This window comes from Aotus nancymaae, unplaced genomic scaffold (assembly GCF_030222135.1).
Source record: "Aotus nancymaae isolate 86718 unplaced genomic scaffold, 86718_ANA_hifiasm-v0.15.2.pri h1tg000040l, whole genome shotgun sequence".
In the NCBI taxonomy this organism is placed as follows: Eukaryota; Metazoa; Chordata; class Mammalia; order Primates; family Aotidae; genus Aotus; species Aotus nancymaae.
In genome coordinates this window covers 28,213,297-28,235,528 of record NW_026988454.1, presented here as the reverse complement: position 1 = coordinate 28,235,528, position 22,232 = coordinate 28,213,297, and the positions used below count along the sequence as shown (strand labels likewise).

General features: G+C 41.5%; 1 protein-coding gene and 1 long non-coding RNA gene across 4 annotated transcripts; both read right to left on the bottom strand.

Annotated features, from left to right (window-relative positions):
* Positions 1-2,251: 2,251 nt before the first annotated feature.
* On the bottom strand, positions 2,252-3,175 carry LOC135268292 (actin-related protein 2/3 complex subunit 5-like protein). Its single transcript, XM_064360391.1, has one exon. It carries the CDS (start codon positions 3,173-3,175, stop codon positions 2,714-2,716), a length of 462 nt encoding a protein of 153 aa, XP_064216461.1. The 3' UTR covers positions 2,252-2,713.
* Positions 3,176-13,321: 10,146 nt separating this feature from the next.
* LOC105732438 (uncharacterized) lies at positions 13,322-18,687 on the bottom strand. 3 transcript variants are annotated; one of them, XR_001110982.2, is made up of 5 exons: positions 18,626-18,679; positions 17,416-17,498; positions 16,998-17,129; positions 16,599-16,680; positions 13,322-15,567 (listed from the first exon to the last, which is right to left on the bottom strand). It is a non-coding gene; the product is annotated as an uncharacterized LOC105732438 (long non-coding RNA). The 3 variants fall into 3 exon arrangements; XR_001110981.2 differs by lacking the exon at positions 17,416-17,498 and having other exon boundaries at positions 18,626-18,687; XR_001110983.2 differs by lacking the exon at positions 18,626-18,679 and having other exon boundaries at positions 17,352-17,431.
* Between the last annotated feature and the right edge of the window lie 3,545 nt (positions 18,688-22,232).

The window sequence follows — 22,232 nt, the reverse complement described above, 5'->3', positions numbered from 1 at the left end:
ATTATTTTATCTTTGTGGCAGAATCAATATTCACTGTTAGTAAATTACAATGATGCACAAATGCTTTGAATAGTCTACACTGAGACAGTTTTCCCGGGATTTGCTGGCTAACTAGTTAAACTGTCTATAATCTGTTAAGTGCAGGGTGGACTCATAGAGACCTGGAGGAAGTGTGGGGTGGTGGGGCTCAGGTCCAACTATCACCAGTCACTTGTATGATCACTGGAAGACCAGCAAAGTGTTCTTGTGTATGAAAGAGTATGTCCAACTAAGTAAAATAGGATTAAATCTTCTTCTAGGGCTTGATGTTTATTGTCTATATGACTGAGAAATTCAGAAATTTCAAATATATATTTTGATACACGTAAAGACAATTACACTTTTTGGCCATTTGAAGTCTCTCAATATCTTCTTTGATCATACACACTATTTGAAAATCTTAAACATTACCAATTGACAATATACATTAAACAATTCTGAGTAACAGAATCATTCTTATGCACCTTTAGAACATAAATTTAATTGACTCTTCCAGATATACTTTAACTGCAATCACATTTATGTTCCTTCTCTTTATCCCATATGTTCACAAACAATTAAAATAATAACAAAATAATAGTTACCTCTGGTTCCACTATAAAAAGTGCTTTAGAAAGCGTTTACTTCAGCCGGGCGCGGTGGCTCAAGCCTGTAATCCCAGCACTTTGGGAGACCGAGGCGGGTGGATCACGAGGTCAAGAGATCGAGACCATCCTGGTCAACATGGTGAAACCCCGTCTCTACTAATACAAAAAATTAGCTGGGCATGGTGGTGCGTGCCTGTAATCCCACCTACTCAGGAGGCTGAAGCAGGAGAATTGCCTGAACCCAGGAGGCGGAGGTTGCGGTGAGCCGAGATCGCGCCACTGCACTCCAGCCTGGGTAATGAGCGAAACTCCGTCTCAAAAAAAAAAAAAAAGAAAGAATTTACTTCAGATTATCAAACACTCTACTTGTTTTCAGTTTCAAGTCTATCGACAATATTCTGTTTTTCCATAATTTTAATTTCTACCAGCTTAGACTATACCCTTTGGAGTTGATGTTTTTCAAAATAATCATGCTTCTTTATTGAAAAAGAACTTTTTCCCATATTTATTTTGTATCTCCCAGTTGTGTCTACCTTCAGTATTTTAATTGCAGGTTAGTTTGGGGCTATCTGCATAAAGATGAATTAGTTTGGAAACCAAATTTCATTACTCCTACTACAAAGATAGGCCCAATAACAGATGCAACAAATTTTAACTATCATTTCCGTCGGGATCACAGATGGTATTGACATGGAGGGCATCTGTGGCACAGGCCAGCGGAGAGATGGTCGGCTTCGTCTTAGAGTCAGAGTAAACGGATGTGGAAAAAAGATCTAAGGATGCCATGAGGAATTCCATGTGCGCACACAGGTCGTGGTGAGTCAATTATAACAGATTCAGAGCTCATCTGTGGGGAACCGGGGAAAGACTGGGTCCTGGGTGAGCCACAGTTTTTCTACTCTGTTTCTGGCAGAATCTAGAATAAAGCAAACATGTGATAAAATGTTTAGAGTTAAAGAATAGATAGAAAAGACTTTTAAGTGGGACAGGTGTTTTACCAAGCAGGAATATGGTCACAGTAACTTTGAATCCCCTTGCACTGTTGACAAGGAGATTTATGTATCAAGAGATAAATGAAGTGGCAAGGTAAATATATAAAACCTATATGTGAAAGATATAAAGTAAAAATAAATGTAGGGCAGGATTGTACTATTGAGTATATAATTGAGTGTATAGACAAGGCTATACAAGTGGGCTTAGATTTGCCATTTGTTAATTTAACAAATACTACTGAAACCTACTATGTGCTAGAAACTGTGACAGTTCCCAAGAGACAACAACGTGCAAACTAAACATAGTCCTTAATTTTCCAGAGTTTACTGTCTTTTCAGGGAGACTTTATGCATGGTAAAACACTGGCACCAATGTAAAGGATAAATATATCATTGAAACCATCTTTTTCTTTTCTTTTCTTTTCTTTTTCTTTCTTTTTGAGTCTTGCTCTGTTGCCAGGCTGGAGTGCAGTGGTGTGATCTCAGCTCACGGCAACCTCCACCTCCTGGGTTCAAGCAATTCTGCCTCAGCCTCCTGAGTAGCTGGGATTACAGGTGCACACCAGCACTCCCAGCTAATTTTTGTATATATATATATATATATATATATATATTTTTTTTTTTTTTTTTTTTTTTTTACTAATAAGCCAAGAGCTTTATTGATGCAGCAGGCACTTTACAATGAGCCCAAGAGTGTCCTCCTTCTCTGGAAGACAGGATGTCTGTACAAACTCTTGGTTTTTCCCACTTCAAAAACACAAGCTCTCCAATTTACCACAGCCCTTGGATCTGCACCTGCCCAAACCATCCCTCCCCCAGTGCACACAGGTGCACCTGACCAATGCCAGCCACCACTCGTAGACAAAATGTCAGTTCTGCAGTACTCGGAGACAAAGGCATAGACTATCAGATCCCGCACAGGATTTAGGAAACAGACGATTTTCCCCTCCACCTTGAAAATAAAATACATTTCAGCAGATACATGTCCTGAAATAGTTTAGTTGGGAGTTCCTAGGAAGATGGTCCATTGTCAATCCCTTCTTCACCAGCCTGGGCATCCAGAATTCTTCTCAAGGTAACGAGTCTTTTAATTTTTTAAACAGTCTTTCTTGCTGTAAGAACTCTTATAATGGAGCCTAGTCCTCCTACTGCTAAGGCCTTTTCATGCCACTGGAGCAGCACTGCACTGCTATTTTCTGTGGGCTTCTCGAAGCCTTTATAAATGTACTTCATTAACAAGTCAATGCCGTTTCTGTCCAGTGACTGCACAGCCTGCTCAATCTCGCTGCTCTTGAAGTTTGTGAGCACTTTCAGCACCACACCCTGGGCTCTTTCCTTCACGGCTTGATTCTTGGTGTTGACGGGAGAGTTCCGCAAGGCTGCGTGGAATGCCCGAAGCATGTCCCCTTGCCGCAGAAGCCCGTCCACCTCGCTCGGGTCCGGGCCTGGCTCCGCCGCCGCCGCCGCCGCCTCCTCCTGCTCGTCCACAAATTTGTTCTCGTCAAATTCGTCGATGTCCACCCAGCGGAAGCGCGAGGACAGCGTGTTCCGGGCCATGGCGGGAGCTCGGCGCCCGCTCAGCCGGCTCCCCTCGCGGCCCGATCTCGGCTCCGCTCCGCTCGCGCCGGCTCCGGCTCGGGGGCGGGAAGCGGCTGCCCCTATATATATTTTTTTTTTTAGTAGAGATAGGGTTTCACCATGTTGGCCAGGATGGTCTCGATCTCCTGACCTCATGATCCGCCCATGTTGGCCTCCCAAAATGCTGGGATTACAGGCGTAAGCCACCACACCCGGCCCAATCTTTTTCTTTTTGTCATTCTCAATATTTGTACTTGTACAATTCATCCTTTTCACTATCATAAGCTGTTAGTGCAACAATAAGCATTTTACCTATATTAGCTCATTTAATATTGTAATACTTTCTGCAGCAGAATTATTAACATTCTCATTGCTACAAATGAAAATGCTGAGGTGTAGAAAGATTGGAGTTATCTGCTGAAAAGGTTAAACAGCTTTTAGCTAGGGGGCTGGGAACTAAACCCTGGCGGTCTAGAGGTCCAGAGTCTGTGCTCTTAATCATGACTGTATTGCAGTGATGCAATTCTTCATGCTAAACTTCCTGTAAAACTTTATCCAGAGTGCTACTATTTATTAATTTCTCTTTCATAGGATCACAATGTTCCTGTGCCATTTGTGTTTTCTGGAGTGCTCTTCATACAGTGAGCCTTTGGAATATGTTATTGATAAGTAGCCTCACCAGCCAGGCTGAGAGGGTCATTTTGTTGCATAAATGATGGTGATAAACTTCATTAAATGTAGTTTTAATCCTGCTTTGTAACTGTCAGGTGACCTCAGTTAACAGGCTTTTAAGTAAGAATAAACCCGGGGGAAGTAAGGACTTACCTCTGGAAAGTTCCTGGCATGTGCCATACAGTGATGCTTCAAGCAGGCTGAGAGGACACTTGGTGACCAACAGCATCTCTCTGAGGAGGCTATTCTGGGGACAGAACTTCTCTACCTGCTTTTTCTTTTGAGACAGTGTCTCACTGCATTGCCCAGGCTGGAGTGCAGTGGCATAATCTCGGCTCATTGCAACCTCTCCCTCTCCGGTTCAAGCGATTCTCATGTCTCAGCTTCCCCAGTAGCTGGGACTACAGGCGCCCACCACCATGCTTGGATAATTTTTGTATTTTTTGTTAGAGATGGGTTTCACTGTATTGTCCAGGTTGGTCTCGAACTCCTGGCCTGAAGTGATCCACCCGCCTCGGCCTCCCAAAGTGTTGGAATTACAGGCATGAGTCACTGTGCCCAGCCTACCTGCTTTATCTCCATAGTGCAATTCTCTCTCCACTTTTCTTCTCCACAGAACACGCCTTCTTATTACACTCTGCCTCTATTGCATCATGGCATTGACTGCACGCTTATTTCCACAGCACTTTGTATTTGCTGATGTACTTTTGAGCCTCCAGTTTTAATTTCCCATGAGATAGTATCCCATGGGATGCAGTTTAAGGCACCTGGTTTAGGACAGAGGTTTGGTGCTGGTGTTCCCATGAGTTGATGACTAGTCTGGAGCCAGGTGCCCTCGACTTGAAAGTCGACCCCTGTCCACTAATTTGTGGCCAGGTTGTGATATGTCAGGATCTTCTGCAGGGAGAATCTGGGATGTGAGTAGTGAAATTGTCAAACAATTTGTGTAGCTTTTTCATTATAAACACATTAGTAATGTATTTTCCCATTGAATACCTGACTTACAATCCATGTCAGTAATCTGTGTGGCTGGTGGGCCAAGGAACGGAGAAAGAATCTGTAGAATGAAAAGAGAATGCGGAAAGATGGACCATGAAACTGTTAGAATTGCATAAATATTAAATTTTGAACACATTTCTAAAAAGAGTTGTTAATAATGTGGTTAATCATGACGTTGTTGATAATAAAGTGATTAAGACAGAAAGGAACCTTAGGAGATTATGTAGATCACTTGCTACTCTAAGAAACTAAAACAGGTGGATGCCAATCATTTAAACATTTATATCCAGAGGAAAACCCCCTAAAAACTGTGGAGCAACATACTCTTGAGAAGCCACTAAAATACGTGGCCTGTGCTTCCTCTTGATCTCTTCATCTCCATTGCTCCATTTAAACATTCTTCTTTGCACCTATCATTTCTTGCACACTACGTATCTATGTGTTTACTTGTGCTTGTCTCTCCTGCTAGAATATAAGTTTCTTGTAGCTGCTTGGTCTCTTTGACTCACCATTCTATTTCCAGTGCCTAGAAATTACCTGCCCTGTGGTAGATGTTTATAAATGTTTGTTGAGGCCGAGTGCGGTGGCTTACACCTGTAATCCCAGTACTTTGGGAGGTGGAGGCAGGCAGATCACTTGAGGTCAGGAGTTTGAGACCAGCCTGGCCAACATGGTGAAACTCCGTCTCTACTAAATACAAAAATTAGCCAGGTGTGGTGGTGCATGTCTGTAATTTCAGCTACTCAGGAGGCTGAGGCAGGGAAAATTGTTTGAACCCGGGAGGCGGAGGTTGTGGTGAGCCAAGATTGCACCACTGCACTCCAGCCTGGACAACAGAGTGAGACTCCATCTCAAAAAAAAAAAAGGAAAATATTTTAGATATAATAATTGTATACGTTTACTGAGGGTAAGAATATCAACAGGGATTGAAGCGCAGCATTAATTATTTCTCTGCCTTTTTAGCGCAGGAATCCTTTTCACAACGTATAACATCACTGGTCAAGTTACTAATTCTTTATCTCTGCACTATTTTAGCAACATATTATGGCATCAAAAATAAACATATTTCTTTACGCATTTGATGTTAGAAGTTTTTTATGTGTGCTCAAAAAGTCAATGTTTTAACATATGTTTTTCTATTTGTTTCTAATTGGTGAACTAAGTGAGAGACTTTATGACTCTATTTGTAAACATTTCTTGTAAAAATATATTTTTCCCCCACCCTCCCAACAATAGATTAAAAGCCACATTAGACATAATTGTCATTATACTTTTATTTTTCTAACTTTGACTTTTGAAATATTGAAGGCATTTCAATGTACTATGTCGGAATTTAAATTAAATAAATGAACCTTGTGGACCTGTTGAGAATCATCTTGAGGTGAATTTGTAGAATTATTATCATTTATTGCTTTTCATCAACTATATAATTGAGAAGGTTTTCCCAATGATTTATACCACCATAAAACACTTGGTCTTATTTCTATTAATTATGATTTAGAAGATGTAGTAAGTATAATGTTATGAATGTGTTGAATGATGTTAGATTAATTGGAATGCCAAAAATGCCTTAAGCAAAGAGTAATAGTTTGAGAGTATTGGCCAATCCAAAGATAAACTATTATTGACTTTGTGTCCTGCCCTGTCCTTAGAAATCTGGTCCTGAGTAAGAAGTCAGAGTCAATCGCTGATCACCATTTCTCATATATTTTCTTAAAAAAACTTTTTCTTATGGAAATTTCAGACATACACAAAAACAACTCCAAGTATTATTCATCCAACCTCAACCATGATCAACTCATGACCAGTCTTGTTTTTATATATATTCCCATCCAACCCTTTTCTCTCTCTATCTGAACTCCACTGGATTATTTTAAATACAATCCAAGACATCATATCACTTCATTCCCAGTTTTAATGAACCTTTTGTTGGGAGAGAAAAGGGGAGGAGAACTAGTAGCATTCTATGTAGCAGTGTGGTAGGAGGATCCGCACAAAGTTTGTCAGTTTCCCAAAATGCCTGTTGTTGGTGGGCCACGGTGTCAGAAATTACCAGACAATTACATCTCGTTGGCTATTGCTCTAAACATAAGAACTAGGTAAATGACCTTGCAAAATGCACATATTTCTGAGAATGGGAAATACATTAATTTTCAGGAATTATAGGTATGCATTTTAAAATCAGATTCACATACAATCATCGGATCCAAGGTATAATCATAATGAAGCAGAATTATGGACAGACATATTTCAGAGATAATTAGAAATGGCACAAAAAATGTCAGAACCTAGAACTTGACATCAGTACACTAGAATTTGTGTTGGGGCACAGTAAGGGAAAGACGAGATAACTTTGCACAGAAATAAGCAGGAGGAAGATTCTCTTCTCACTTTACACAACCTTCCTGGCAAATATTAAATCATATCTTTGTCTATAGCATCACTTATTCTCTGTGTCGGTGATTTCTAGGTCTGCGTTTCTGTAACTTTCCTTAGCTTTGGTCCAAATATATAACTCCTTTGGTCCAAATATATAAATAACTCTTTCTTTTTTTTTGAGACGGAGTTTCGCTCATGTTACCCAGGCTGGAGTGCAATGGCGCGATCTCGGCTCACCGCAACCTCCACTTCCTGGGTTCAGGCAATTCTCCTGCCTCAGCCTCCTGAGTAGCTGGGATTACAAGCACGCGCCACCATGCCCAGCTAATTTTTTGTATTAGTAGAGATGGGGTTTCACCATGTTCACCAGGATGGTCTCGATCTCTTGACCTCGTGATCCACCCGCCTCGGCCTCCCAAAGTGCTGGGATTACAGACTTGAGCCACCGCGCCCAGCTAAATAACTCTTTCTACATAGTTGTGTACAAGGTTTCTCATATTCAACATGTCTGGAAGAGACCATTCTGACTCCAAAGCCTATTTTCCCTTTCTTTCTTTTTTTTTTGAGACGGAGTCTTTCTCTGTCACCCAGGCTGGAGTACAGTGGCATGATCTCAGCCCACTGCAACCTTTGCCACCCGAGTTCAAGCTATTCTCCTGCCTTAGTCTCCCGAGTAGCTGGGATTACAGGCACCTGCCACTGCGCCTGGCTAATTTTTGTAGTTTTCAGTAGATATGGAGTTTAACTGTCCAGGCTGGTCTTGAACTCCTGACCTCGTGATCCACCTGCCTCAGCCTCCCAAAGTGCTGGGACTACAGGCATGAGCCACCGTGCCCGGCTTCCCTCCCATTTCTTTCATCTGTATGACCAGCATCATCATCCAAGTAGGGATCCAAGTCAGAAACAAGAATCTTAGTCTTCTCCTTCCTCTCCCTTTCTAATGAATCAGTCATTAGATTCGTTAGACAAATGTCTTGTCCCGTCTGCCTCTCAAAAAACTCTTACTGGATCTGCCTTCTTTTTTTTTTGGTTAGAACTAGTAAACTTATCTTAGATCGAATCCATTCTTCATCCTACTCTTAGGCTTAATTTTAGCCAAAAGCCTGAGAAGTGATCACCCTGCTATTAGAGACATATTGAATATAAAAACTTGTTCTCTCTCCACTCTGCAATTCTTAAACTTAACCCTTTATTTATTTTATTTTTATTTGTTTATTTATTTATTTATTCTGCGACAGAATCTTGCTCTGTCGCCCAGGCTGGGGCGCAGTAGTGTGATCTTGTCTCACTGCAGCCTCTGCCTCCTGGGTTCAAGCAATTATCCTGCCTCAGCCTCCCAAGTAGCTGGGATTATAGATGCCTGTCACCACACCCGGTGAATTTTCATATTTTTAGTAAAGACAGGGTTTCACCACGTTGGCCAGGCTGGTCTCAGTCTCGAACTCCTGACCTCAAGTGATCCACCCGCCTTGGCCTCCCAAAATGCTGGGATTACAGGCGTCAGCCACCATACCTGGCCAAACTTACCCCTTTACATGGCAATATGACCCTTTACAATCCAGCCCTCCCTTATACTTTAGGTTCATCTCTGGCTATTTTTTAATGACTTTACCTTCTAACAATATGGAAAGACATGTCATTCTCTAAACATGCCACAATACAGATTCTGATTTAGATGGGGCCATAAATTCTATTCAGACACTCCTCAATTGACAATGGGGTTATATCCAGATAAACTCATCAATTTACTATATTTTCAATTTACAATAGATTTCTCCAGACCTAACTTCACCATCAGTCGAGGAAACAGAATGCATATTGCTTTCTTTATTTTGGAGACAGAGTCTCATTCTGTTGCCCAGGCTGGAGTGCAGTGGCACAATCTTGGCTCACCACAACATCTGCCTCCCAGGTTCAGCAATTCTCCTGCCTCAGCCTCCTGAGTAGCTGGGACTACAGGCAGGCACCACCAGGCCCAGCTAATTTTTATATTTTTAGTAGAGACGGGGTTTCACGATGTTGGTCAGGTTAGTCTTGAATTCCTGACCTCGTGATCCACCCACATCAGCATTGCGTGAGCCACTGTGCCTGGCCAGAATCCATACTGATTTTGTACTATAGTAAAGTAGAAATATTCTAAGGAGAACCATTATAAATTGGGGACCATCTGTATTTCTTATAAGATCTCAGTTGATGCTTCTGGTCCACAAACCACATTGCAGTAGCAAGGGCTACAGGATCTATGCTCATCCCATCTCTTAATTACTAGAGGAGTCATGGTTGTTTCTTCTTGCCGTTCATTCTGTTTTAACTGCTTTCTGGTTTCAGCCATTTTATTTTACAGATCAGCCAGTTTCTCTCCCCAGATCACCAACTTGGCCAAATCCTTCTTCCTCTTTAAGTCTCAACTCAAATACAATTTCATTTAGAAAACTGCCCCAATCCGTTATTGCACTAGCACATTGCATTGTGGATTCTTGCCTGGCAATTTCCCCATTCAAATTGTTCTCAGAATTACTCACAATGCCAGACACATGGGAGAAACACAGAAAATATTTGTTGAAAAGTTGATAGGTGAATTTCCCCTTGATGACTTTATGATTGTGCTTTGACATTCCCATGGTATTCCCAGCATTTTATGAGGGAGTAAGTAAATATTTCTAAAGAGTCCTGAAAGTGGCTGGGCGCGGTGGCTCACGCGTGTAATCCCAGCACTTTGGGAGGCTGAGGTGGGCGGATCATCTGAGGTCAGGAGTTCGAGACCAGCCTGACCAACATGGTGAAACCCCCTCTCTACTAAAAATACAAAATAAGTCAGGCATGGTGGCACATGCCTGTAATCCCAACTACTGGAGAGGCTGAGGCAGGTGAATCAGTTGAACCCAGGCGGCAGAGGTTGCAGTGAATCAAGACCGCGCCACTGCACTCCAGCCTGGGTGACAAGAGCAAAACTCAGTCTCAAAAACAAACAAATAACAACAAAAGAAAAAAAAAAGAGTCCTGAAAGTTTCACGAGCCACAAACCTTAGAGATTTATTTGTAATCCCATTTTCATAATAGTATGGTCAACACGAACTAAGAGCTCAGGATTATCTCTGGTCAAGCCGCATAGAACAGCCATTTGGGCTTTCATTTATCATAGTTTGTCTTCAGCTCCAAGACTCGTATGCCCAGAAAGCTGATGTGTCAGCATCTTGAACGAGTGTCGTTTCTCAGCGGGGTCACACTAACCCAGCTTTTAAGATTGATGTATAATTTAGAAAATCAACCCATTCATTGACAGTGATAAGTTATGGCATTAAGAACCTGAATACTGGAACCTGCATGATTAGCCCTTTTCTTGAGTACTCCAACTTTAAGGCAAATCAATCTGTACTTCAAATTTGTTTTGTAGGGCAGAATCTGAAAAGTAGGATTTAGATACATTGGATGTATAGTGGCATCAGGTTAAGTTGGCTTGAAACATCTAAACAGCATCGGAATAATCTTGCCAATAGGACCAGAAATCGTTAACGTCTAGCAGCATGTTTTGCATTCATTTCTACTAAAAGAATGAATTGTCTGTGGTCCCAAAAATGCTACACCTCGAAGTCTGATGATGGACAGCCCTGCCACTGTCTGCCTCTAAGAGTCTTCGTTTACCGTCCTTCCATGGCAGTGAGCCCCCTTTAGGGTGGACTGATTTTCTTCACAGAGCAATTCTCCCTTTTTAAAGGTGACTTTGCATAATTTTGCTCCGATCCTTCATGTTGTCTTTTCCATCATTTCTAAGTCCTAAGAAGCACTTTCCAATAAACTCCCAAGTGATGCCTCTGCAGTGAGGGCAGGGCTGGCCTTATGAATAAGGTTGATGCTTGTAAGACTTGATAAAGGGAATGTCCTCCAGCCCAACTTCTTAGCATGAAAAGGAAAAAATAACATTTCTTCTCCTCTGCCAAATAGTATAGATTCAGCCATTTATTTAAGTCAAATAAAATTGCCTCTGGGAGAGTAATACTATTCTCACCTTTCTCTCTCTCTTTGTGAGTAGGTTTTACGGGGAGTGGTGGAGAGTGAAGCACCCATCACAAATTAAATATCTGAATGGGTGGAGAGTATTGGGGCCTTAGGTCTTTGTTCCAAAGCCCACCGTTTTAGACTGTAGTTATCCTTTGTTTTTTGTTTGTTTGTTTTATTTTGTTTTGTTATGTTTTGTTTGAGAAAGGGTCTTACCCTGTCGCCCAGGCTGGAGTGAAGCAATCTCGGCTCACTGCAACCTTCACCTCCCCGGTTCAAACTATTCTCCTGCCTCACGTTGAGTAAGTGGGATTACAGATCTGTGCCACCATGGCCAGCTAAGTTTTTTTTTTTTTTAATTTTTAGTAGACACTAAACTGGGTTTCACTGTGTTGGTCAGACTGGTCTTGAACTCCTGACTTCAAGTGATCTGCCTGCCTCGGCATCCCAAAGTGCTGAGATTACAGGCGTGAGCCACTGTGTATGGCCAGACTGTGGTTATCTTACACTGCCATGTACATAGAGCAAAAAAAAAAAAAAAAAATCCCAATAAATTATGAGAAGGCAGATGGGTGAAGGGTGAGGAGTGTAGCTGCATCTTGATTACTTAGGCGAATAGTTCTTGGAATATGTGCCAAGGGAAGTTACGAGTTTTCTCCCAATTGGATATAAATATTTAAATCATTAACAAGTGTCTTTAGTTGCCTGATGGTAGGAGACTGACACAGTGAAACATTTCTGTCTTTAATATGCACTCAGTAGGTCTGATGCAGAGTAGGCATTTTTCTTTTTCTGGAGATGGGGGTCTCCCTATGTTGCCCAGGCTGGTGTCAAACTCCTGGGCTCCAGTGTTCCTCCCACTTCAGCTTCCTGAGGAGCTGGGACTACAGGTGTGTGCTACCACATCTGGCTAATTTTTAATTTTGAATTCTTTGTAGAGATGAGGTTTCTCTATGTTGCCCAGGCTGGTCTCAAACTCCTGGGCTCAAGAGACCCTAATGGGGTGCAGTGTAAACTATCTCAAAAATCACCACTAAAGAACTTATGCATGTAACCAAAACCATGTATTCCCCCCAAATTACTGAAATAATAATAATAATAAAGAAATCCTCTGGCCTTAACCTCCCAGCTGGGATTATAACTGTAGCCCCCACGCCCAGCTGAGAGTCTGTATATTTTTGACAAGCTCCCAGCTGATGCTGTGGGTCCAAGGATTGCATGTTGAGTAGCAAGGGTTACAAGATCCCCTGAGGTCTATTCCCACCCTTTGAATGACCAGCCAAGTTAAAGAGCTTCCTTTTTCTTGCCATTTGTTCTGTTTTACCTGCTCTCTGTCTATAGCTATTTTATTTTGCAGAATCAACCGTGTCCTATGGTAGAAAACCTTTCTCAGGCATATGGATCTGCATGGCCTTGGAAACATTTAGTAATTGGGAAGTGTTGAACAACAAGGAAAAAATACTAGAGGGGGATGGTACTGTGTGGGTGGAGAATGAGAGAGAGTGGGGTGTGCGTGTGTGCACGCTGCAAGGGTGGGGTAGGGAGGAAAAGGATATAATTGGTCTCATTGGAATGTGGAAATGTGTGTATGTAAAGAGACCTGTTAACTCATGTCTAAAATAGCATAACACCCCAGCATGGTTGGGCAAGTACAGTAGCGAAATGGAAAAAAAAAAAATCTAGGGAATGTCAAAGAATATTTTGGAATAATATAACCCTACAGCCTGGTTTCTTTTCTCTTCTTTGCTGTTGTTGGTCGGATGTAGTACTCTGCTGTTAAGAGTTTGCTCCGTTCCCTACCCTGTTTTGCAGGGATGAGGTGGAAGGCATTACAAAGGGAGAAATTTCTACTGTTTGTGGCCAAACAATATTCAGGATGTCACTATTCCAGTTTCACTTAAGTCATCTAGCCAAAGCGTTATTATATAATTTCTCTGCACAAATCTGATTTAACACCCTGACTTTCCTCACTTTGCTCTTCCTTTTTTTTTAAACCCTTGTCTTTGTGCAGATTACACAATAATGGTGGAGAATTTTTTTTCCCATTAAAAATAAAACTGCCTGAAATTTCATTTATCAACTTTTCATTTTAATCACCCTCTCCCCATTTCAATTCTTCGCAGTCAGGAATTTCATATGTATGTTACATCGTTATTCTTAGTTTTCTCTTATTTATTAAATTGTTTTCCACAATTATGCATCCTCTTACCAGGCTTTAGAGAATAAAGACAATTCAAAACAATGCAAATAACAAAATTTTAACTGATCAAATGGCAGTAAAAATACTTCAAAGAGTTTCCCTTGGAGAAGTTTTTTGAAAACATAATCTTTCACCAGAAAACTCAGAAAGCATATGTTAGGCCTGTCTTTAACATCATTTTCTGTGATATCTTTTCTTCATGATGGTAAGAAAAATAATATATAGTAACTAGAACAAGGAAGACTGTTAGATGTACTGCAATTGTGACAAAATTCCAATTTTCAAATGCAGATTTTGTTTCGTTTCTGTTTCTCGATAGGGTTTACATTTCATGTCTGCCTGTGCTGTTCTGTGGCTTAGACATCTCTGTGGAAAGGTTGTATTTGTTCAGAAGAAACTGGCTTTTATGGAGGTGTCACTGGGAAATGTTACTTTTGATTGCTTGGACTACTTAGATTTTATGTGTGTAAAGTGCCATATAATCCCATCAGTGGATATTCCTCATAAATAATTTCATGACTTAGTTTATTATCGCTACATCCATTTTATGGATGGTAATACTGAGGAATGGGTTACAGGAGAGTTGAAATTAGCATCTACAATCACAAAAGTCTCCCAGACAGTTGTCTAGTTTAAACTATAGACTGCAAAAGTGTTTCTTTGTGCCAAATATCTGATAAAAAGTGAAGTATCTGGGGCTCGGCCTCTCTGGGGTTTTGTCTGGATATGTAAAGGAAAAATGAGATCTGCATCAATTATATAATGTCATTGAGAGAAAAATATCCCTTGCAGTGGGAAAACTGTGGATCTCACTGGCTCCATGGTCCTCCCTGGCAAACAAAATCTGCCGGATCATTGCTCAACTTGAATCTGTTTCCGTAAACATGGCTGGCTGTTACAGTGCCACAAACAACTCCCTTCCACATTCTTTTAATTTTACTTTAAATCCTGAAAATGTGTCAACCAGATCTTAAAGGTCACCTTAAGATTACACTGCTGTGACTTCAGAGAACCAGACAGTCTGTCTGTAGAATGAACTGGGTAGAGTTATCATGATAATCCTGCTTCATTTGCCTACAGCCATGAATACTGGCTTTAGAAAGTGTATTCTAAATGAATGGGCTGGTAGGATCAGTGTGCATTGCTGTTCTCAGGGGAGTTTTTCATAACCTTCATCAAATGGTGCAGTACCAGAGGTTCCCAATGATAGCCGGACTCTTAACTTCAATAAGGAAATAAGTAGCATGGGCAGAGGACATACAGAGGCAAAGGAGGGTTATGTGTACTGCAGTGCTCTTGCTGCTCCCAGCAGGATATGGGATCCTCGGTTCTTCCTCCCTGTCCACATCTGGATTTTAGCCGTGTAAGACCCATTTTGGACTTCTGACTGCCAGAACTGTAAGATAATGAAGTCACCAAGTGTTGTGGTAACTTGTAACAACAGTGATAGGAAACTAAGGAAAGTAACCCAGGCACTTCCTGCTTTCATGGGCTCTTACCTCCAGTGAAAAAGTAAAAATTGTATTTTATGATCGTGTTGGTATAAAGATGAATATGGTGTATATATATATATACAGTTTTCTTTATTTTGAGACAGACTCACTCTGTCACCCAGGCTGGAATGCAATGGCGTGATCTCAGCTCACTGCAACCTCTGCCTCCTCAGTTCAAGGGATTCTCCTGTCTCAGCCTCCTGAGTAGCTGGGATTACAGGCTCGCACCACCACACCCGGCTAATTTTTGTATTTTTAGTAGAGACAGGGTTTCACCATGTTGGTCAGGCTGTTCTCAAACTCTTTACCTTGTGATCCACCTGCCTCGGCCTCCCAAAGTGTTGGGATTACAGGTGTGAGCCACCATGCCTGGCTGACATATGATATGTTTAAAAAGCTTTCTTTGACCTAAAAGTTCCCTTTTTTCTTCTGATTTCAAAAGAAATTAAAATGTTTTCATGGGCACCTAAAAGGATCATGGCCTCTGAGCACGATGTCAGGTGAGCCTCATGGATAGGTCCGCTCTGCGTAGGAGTCACTGTATCCAAATCTTCCCCGTCATTCATCGCTGTGAATCTAGCATAGCCAGGTGCATGCCAGCTGAGGGATTTCAGAGATACTGGCCTCTCATCCTGTCGTCCAGTTTCCCAATGTTTGAATGGGAGGGCATTTTACATGGGTGGAGTTGGATATGTAGAGAAGGAAGAAGTTATTCAGAGTGTGTCTTCAGTCAGGTGACATCAGGATAGCCGCCCCCCCCTTACTATACACACAATAAATAGACAATACATACTAGTTGAGTGAAGAATTGTTATAAGATTTCTGTCTTTTAGTTCTGTTTCTTGGAAGATTTTGCATAATCAATATACCTTTGTTTACCCATCTTGCAAGTAAAAGATAGAATAGATTTTTTTTTTTTTTTTTTTTTTTTTGAGAAGGAGTCTCACTCCATCACCCAGGCTGGAGTGCAGTGGCATGATCAAGATCTTGGCTCACTGCAACCTCCACCTCCTAAGTTCGAGCAATTCTCCTGCCTCTCCTCCCAAGTAGGAGTAGCAGGCGTGTGCCACCATGCCTAGCTATTTTTAATTTTTATTTTTTCATAGAGATGGGGTTTCCCCATGTTGCCCAGGCTGGTCTCAAACTCCTGGATTCAAGCAGTGCTCCCATCTCAGCCTCCAAAAGTGCTGGGGTTACAGGTGTGAGCCACCACACCAGCCCTTAGAATAGATTACTGGTTAAAATTTGGAGACAGATGTGATAATAATGTCAATAATCCTTATGTTTCAACAGCATCCATAGTTTGCAAAACATTTTCATGTACATTTACCTCTTTTGATAATCTGTAAAATCACAGAAGATCTTAGGAGGAAAAAATATTGTATATTTATATAAAAATATATTAATAGTAACTGGTTTTAATTTTAGATAAATCATTTGTCGTTTATAATTCTATGATGAAAAATGCTATGAAAGATAATTATATGACTTTAGTCACTCTATAATTTGGCCTATGCTCTCATATGTATGCAAAAAATGCAAAACAACATTTGTACTCCTTAGTCACATCTATTACTTTCCACACTTTGCCTCTGTGAAAAATGCTACATTTCAAGCTCATGACTACAAGCGTTAATGCTGTGAATTGGAAATTACAACATACCTCATTGCATACTCCATTAACTGTTTCCACTTCTCCAACAATGGGAAGCCAGAAAGGCTTGATTTCTGGCTAAACAGCAAAGCTAGATGGAGGAAGTTCAGAGACGTGATGAAGAAACCTGTGACCAGAGTGCCTTGCTGCTTCTGGAACCCGCAAGAGCAACAATAACCGCTTTTGCGAATTATGATTCTAATTCAGGATTTGTGGAGTTTAATTTGGTGCTGTTCTGGAAAAGGCTATGTCGAAAAGGATTTGTTTCTAGAGATTTTCAGGAAAGGAGCCAATTCAAACTGCTCAACCCTGTGAGATCATTCCTGGCTGGTAGCAAGACCTTTCTGTCATGTGGGGTTTGCTTGAGAGTGAAGAATATCCGCATATCCACCCCTTCTGAGTTCATACCTGTGCCCTCTGTGGGTGCTTACATGCACACGTCCATACCAGCATCTGGATCTTCATACCCGCTTTCACACTGATCATGTGAACTGATTCACAAGCCTTCAAGTGTCCTAGTTAGACCAGTTTAGTCCAGCTCTGAAAGAATAGATAGGTAAGACAGACTGTCACATTCCATCAAATTATTTTCTAATTTCACAGTTGAGGTTTTGATAGGACATCTGGTCACTTATGGCAAGAAGGTCTTTCACTCTGTTCAAGAGCAACCGAACGCCACTGCCAATTCCATCATTAAGAAGAGTGAGCTGCTGTTTAGCGACCCTCCCCTCGGCTGCCCTTCCATCTTGAGCCCTTCCCCACCTGTCTATGTATGGTTAGGTGCCTTTTAAAAAGTTGCACTCATTCCAGTTACACCCTGCCACACCTCCAAGCCTGAGGATGCTTTCGTCTGAGTTCCCAGCAGTCTTAAAGCTTTGCCAACAGCAGACGGAGGTATCACGCTGAGCCCTGTGGAGAGAAAGCCTTGCACTGTGAAAGTGACCCATTTGGCACTGGAGAGGGGGAGGGGAAGAGGAATCCTGATGGGTTCCAGGCACTCCTCATCCATCTCCCTCCCTGGGAGCCTCTTCTGGAGGGCTCTTGCAAACACAGTCACCCTGAAACCCACAAAACAAGGCCATGCCCCATGGCACTCTGAGTCAGTCCTACAGCGTGATTTACCAGCTGTCTGAAAAAAGAAATCTGCTAGGACCTGGGCTGGGACCCTCAGATGTAAAGGTGTCAAATTGAAAAACCTAGGGTGGGTCTAAACCTCCACCTCCCCAGCCCCGCTTCCCACCCTGGGAAAATCATTCTATTGTAAACACTTCTTTTTACATTTACGATATCTGTGCAAGAAAAACTACTTTATTACTCAATATTAATAACATTCACTTTGAACCCTAATTCTGAAAACCACAGAATTTTTAAAATGCTGTAAATAGCTGACATGGGTGTTCTTCCCCTGCTTTCAAAGGAATTGTTTTTGTAATTACTGAGCAGGGTGAAGCTGAATTTCCCCTGCAGTAAACAGGAGAGTGTGTAACAAGATATCTTAACCAAAAACATTAATTATGTTCAGATTAATTAATAATAGAAACTTTCAGGACATTCCTAACGCTTTTTTTTTTAAATCTTTTATTTTTTGAAGTTGTTAGGTCTCCATTCTAGTTCTGAGTACAAATAAATGCCTGACATATGGTCTAAGCCAAATTCCAAAATGCAGCAAAAACAGTGCCTGCATATTTGGCAGGAATTTAAACCAGTTCAGGTCAGTGTCTGTTTCTGCCCAAAGAAGAGTTTCTGCATTTACACTGAGCTAGGAAAATAACACAGGAAAACATGAGGAACAACACGTAATATTGTAAGCTCCAGTGCCCGGGCTGGCCAAAGAATAATGTTTGGGGCAACTCTGAAATTACCGCCCAAGCTGCAGTTTGGGTTTGCACACGTTTTGCAGGACGGTGAGCAAGAGAGAAAGTACCGACTGCATTGTTGTAAGGAAATTGCCTTCCCCCTTCTAAGCTCTCACCTTGCAAATCACCCCCTCTTAGTAAAAGCACATCTTACTTGTTAACTCTTCCCCTGCTACTAACCTTTTCAATCATCCCCCTTCATCATTGCAGAATGGCCTTTGGAACAAAGCCGCGCTTTAAAGCCTTTCCCACTAAAAGTTTGCCCCTCCCCCCCTTTTAAAGCGGCAGTGTGGGGGTAATTTTCTTTCTTCCTTTCTTCCTTTTTTTTTTTTTTTTTTTTTTTTTTTTTTTTTTTTGATTTGTTTTTCTGCAGTCTACTCTTGTGAGGCTGTCGTTGTTTAGGGCTGATGGATATTTCTTCAGCGATACCATCATATCGCTTGTTATTCTAACACTTATTGGTGATAAAGTTCAGACTAAAAATTAAGCAGCTGCAATGTAGCAGCACAAATTAGTTTAATGTAAGCAGTCAGGAGCAGCTGGCTGGCTCAGGACTTCAATTTAGCTGTGGGGGGAAGGGTTGTGTGACGCTGACAGTGTTTTTTTCCTCTACATAAACATTTTTGGCTGTTGCAGCTTTTGTGCTGATCATGTGACAGTGTCCCTAGGCAGATAATTTATTTCTGTGGCTTTCATGAGCAATCATTAACCTTCAGACACCGAGTTTGCTTTTTGCTTTGTGGCATTTGTTATTATTATTATTATTATTATTTTATTATTGTTATTATTTTTAGTATACTAACTGGTTTAATTCAAAAAGTGTCAGGAGAAAATTACAACCAATTTACAATAGACTGCAATGCATAATACTTATGTTTCTATTAAAGCAGACCTGGCTTTTAAGACCATTCTCATAGCTTTGCTTGTGTTTGTGGACCAGGATAATTATTTTCAGTGTGTCTATTGTTGGGATGCTCCTTTAGTATCCTCTTCTGATCGCCAGGCCTCTGCAAGCTGGCCTTGGAGAAACCCAATTTGGAGATCAATCTTTGGCAGTCTTCATCTACTTGCTAGGTGGCTGGAACCCCAAAGGGGTTGGAAATTGGGCTTCTGGAGACAGCATTACTTGGGTCCCTTCTTCCTTCAACAGCTGACACACCAGCCTTCAGTAAACAGTGTGGCCATTTGTAGTGAATAACTGGAGCCGGAATATATTGGGGTTGAAAAACAAAGGAAATCAGAAACAGTGTCCTGCATAAATCAGAAGGGGGTGGGGGACAGAAAAGTATCATTTCTGACATCTACTAATCACGCTGACCCTGTTTTCTGAATTTATCTGTTTTGTCCTTCTGAGATCTGTTTGTGTTGCTCAGCCATTTCTGCCAACCAGTAATTCAGGAGTGAAATGCACAGGGTCACTCTTTGGTGTCTATCATACATGATATCTTCAGACACTTTCAGAATGCCGATTATCTCGTGGGTATTGTGTGGGCCCTGTTAGATATTCATTTATTCATTCTCTCATGGTGCGGGGTTGGTAGGGGGAGCACTCGGGACTACTTGCACAGAGGGATTTGATAAAGTGTATTTATAAGCCCCAGTGAACTGTGTTTGGTGAAAAATAACAGGAAGACATAACTGTTTTTCTATTTTCCTCATTTAGAATATTCCAATGATGAGAGCTATTTCATGATTAATACATAGAATGCAGCATGAAAATTCAGTGTTTCCAAATGTATGATTCAAAAGCCAAAAAAAAAGAAATAGAAATTGATCATTTTCATTCTTCAAACATTTTAAAGCACCCTCAACGGACTAGATATTATGTAAGCTGAAAGGGAAGAAGAGCTTGACCACTGAATGATAGAAGTGAGGATGCCGAAGAAGTCAGATGATCTTTGATGAATGAATGGGTCCCATAGGTGTCGTGAATGTGACAGTGCACAGAGTGTTCTGTGCGTTGCATTGTTGCTGAGGTGGGGCAGGAGAGTGGTAGAATATAGGAACTTCTTTGTCCTCACCCAAAAGAGAGAGATTTCTTTCCCAAACATAGGGCGCTAGTGTTCTGGACTTTTCTGTACTCCTTCTTCCTAATGTTATTTTCTTGCTCCCTGGATTCCAGCTCACAAAATTGTCAGGGCTGCGTTATGACTTTGGTGACTTATCTGGTGGTAAATGGTTCACTTACTTTGCTTTTGCCTTCGTGGGCCCCTTCCTCCATAAAAACATTGATAATCATATTTTACCACCGTACTGGTGAAAGATCATAGAATCCAGGCTGGATTCACTTTTACATATTTAGTATTATTATGTAGTTCTTTTCTTATGATTTTAAATGAAATTAAAGTGAAAACATTGTTGTAAACCCCAAAAAATATTATGGGCCCTGGGTGCTGTACTTCCTGTGCCTAAGGGAGAATTCAGCCCTAAGGGCAGGCACAAGCACACAACTGACCTTTGCCCCGGATGAAGATACCCTGGGGGAACAAACCACATAGGGGAGTTTCTACCTGCTCTGCTTCCCTTCATGTCTTGCAGTAGAATCTAGTGTAAGTTGGGATCTGGCTGACATCCTTGTGCGGAGTCCAGGGAACTGGATTCAAAATTATTATTATTATTATTATTATTTTTGAGATGGAGTTTCACTGTGTCTCCAGGCTGGAGTGCAGTGGTGGGATCTCAGCTCACTGCAACCTCCACCTCCCAGGCTCAAGTGATTCTCCTGCCTCAGCCTCCCAAGTAGCTGGTACTATAGGCGCGTGCCTCCACATCTAGCTAATTTTTATATTTTTAGTAGAGATGGGGTTTCCCTGTGTTGGCCAGGATGGTCTTGATCTCTTGATCTCGGGATCTGCCAGCCTTGGCCTCCCAAAGTGCTGGGATTACAGGCGTGAGCCACCACGCCTGGCCTCAAAATTATTACTGCAAAATTCACTTTCAGAGCTATGCTTCATGGAGAACAGTCTTCTAGAAGAGGAACATGGGTCAGAATTCGGTGGAGAGGAAGTTCTGGGAGGTGATCACATCTCATGTTCTGGGTTGCTGCCTTGACAGGGAAAATGAGTGCGTCAGCTGCTCTGTCCTTGATCCCTTGTGTCCCCTTCACACTCACACCAACACAACTTCTTTGAGACATGTGATTTCAGAGAGCTACACTTTGGGACCAGACGTCCTGCTGTGATGTTCTTTCTTCAGTTGTAAGTTTCTGGTATTTCAAGCCAAACCCCATCTTCCTCTGCAGACCTCATAACCCGCTCCCCATGTGGTCCTTTTGTCTGAGTCTATCTTTTCTCCGCCATCACCTCATTCTCACAAATCCCTCTAAATAAGCTAAAATATTTAAGACAAAAAGATGAGTTAGATTTGGAACTCAACTGTTAAATACGCCTTCTTTTTTCCCTTTCCTCTGTGCTACGTTTTAGACACTGTGCTACATTTTAGACACTGTGCTAGAATCTGCGTTATGTGGTGACAATTGAACTAGGTGCAGTCCCTGCACTCGTGAACCTTACAGTGTCGGCCCTATGATACAGGGAGGCAGGCTGAAGCCAGTTACACCAGGGGTCAAGGCCCTGGTCATGTCAGTATGTGTTGATATAAGACTGCACAAGTCATTTTAGCTCTTAGAATCTTTCTCTCATTTGTAAAACACTGGGTTTTGGTTTCTAGGTTCTTTTCTGCCCCTTTAAGTTCAATGATTCTATAAAGTAAAATACCCTCACATTGTGTTACAGGGTGGTGGCAAATGTTATCTTCGAACCTGATTGTTGTAGGGAAACAAGACTCA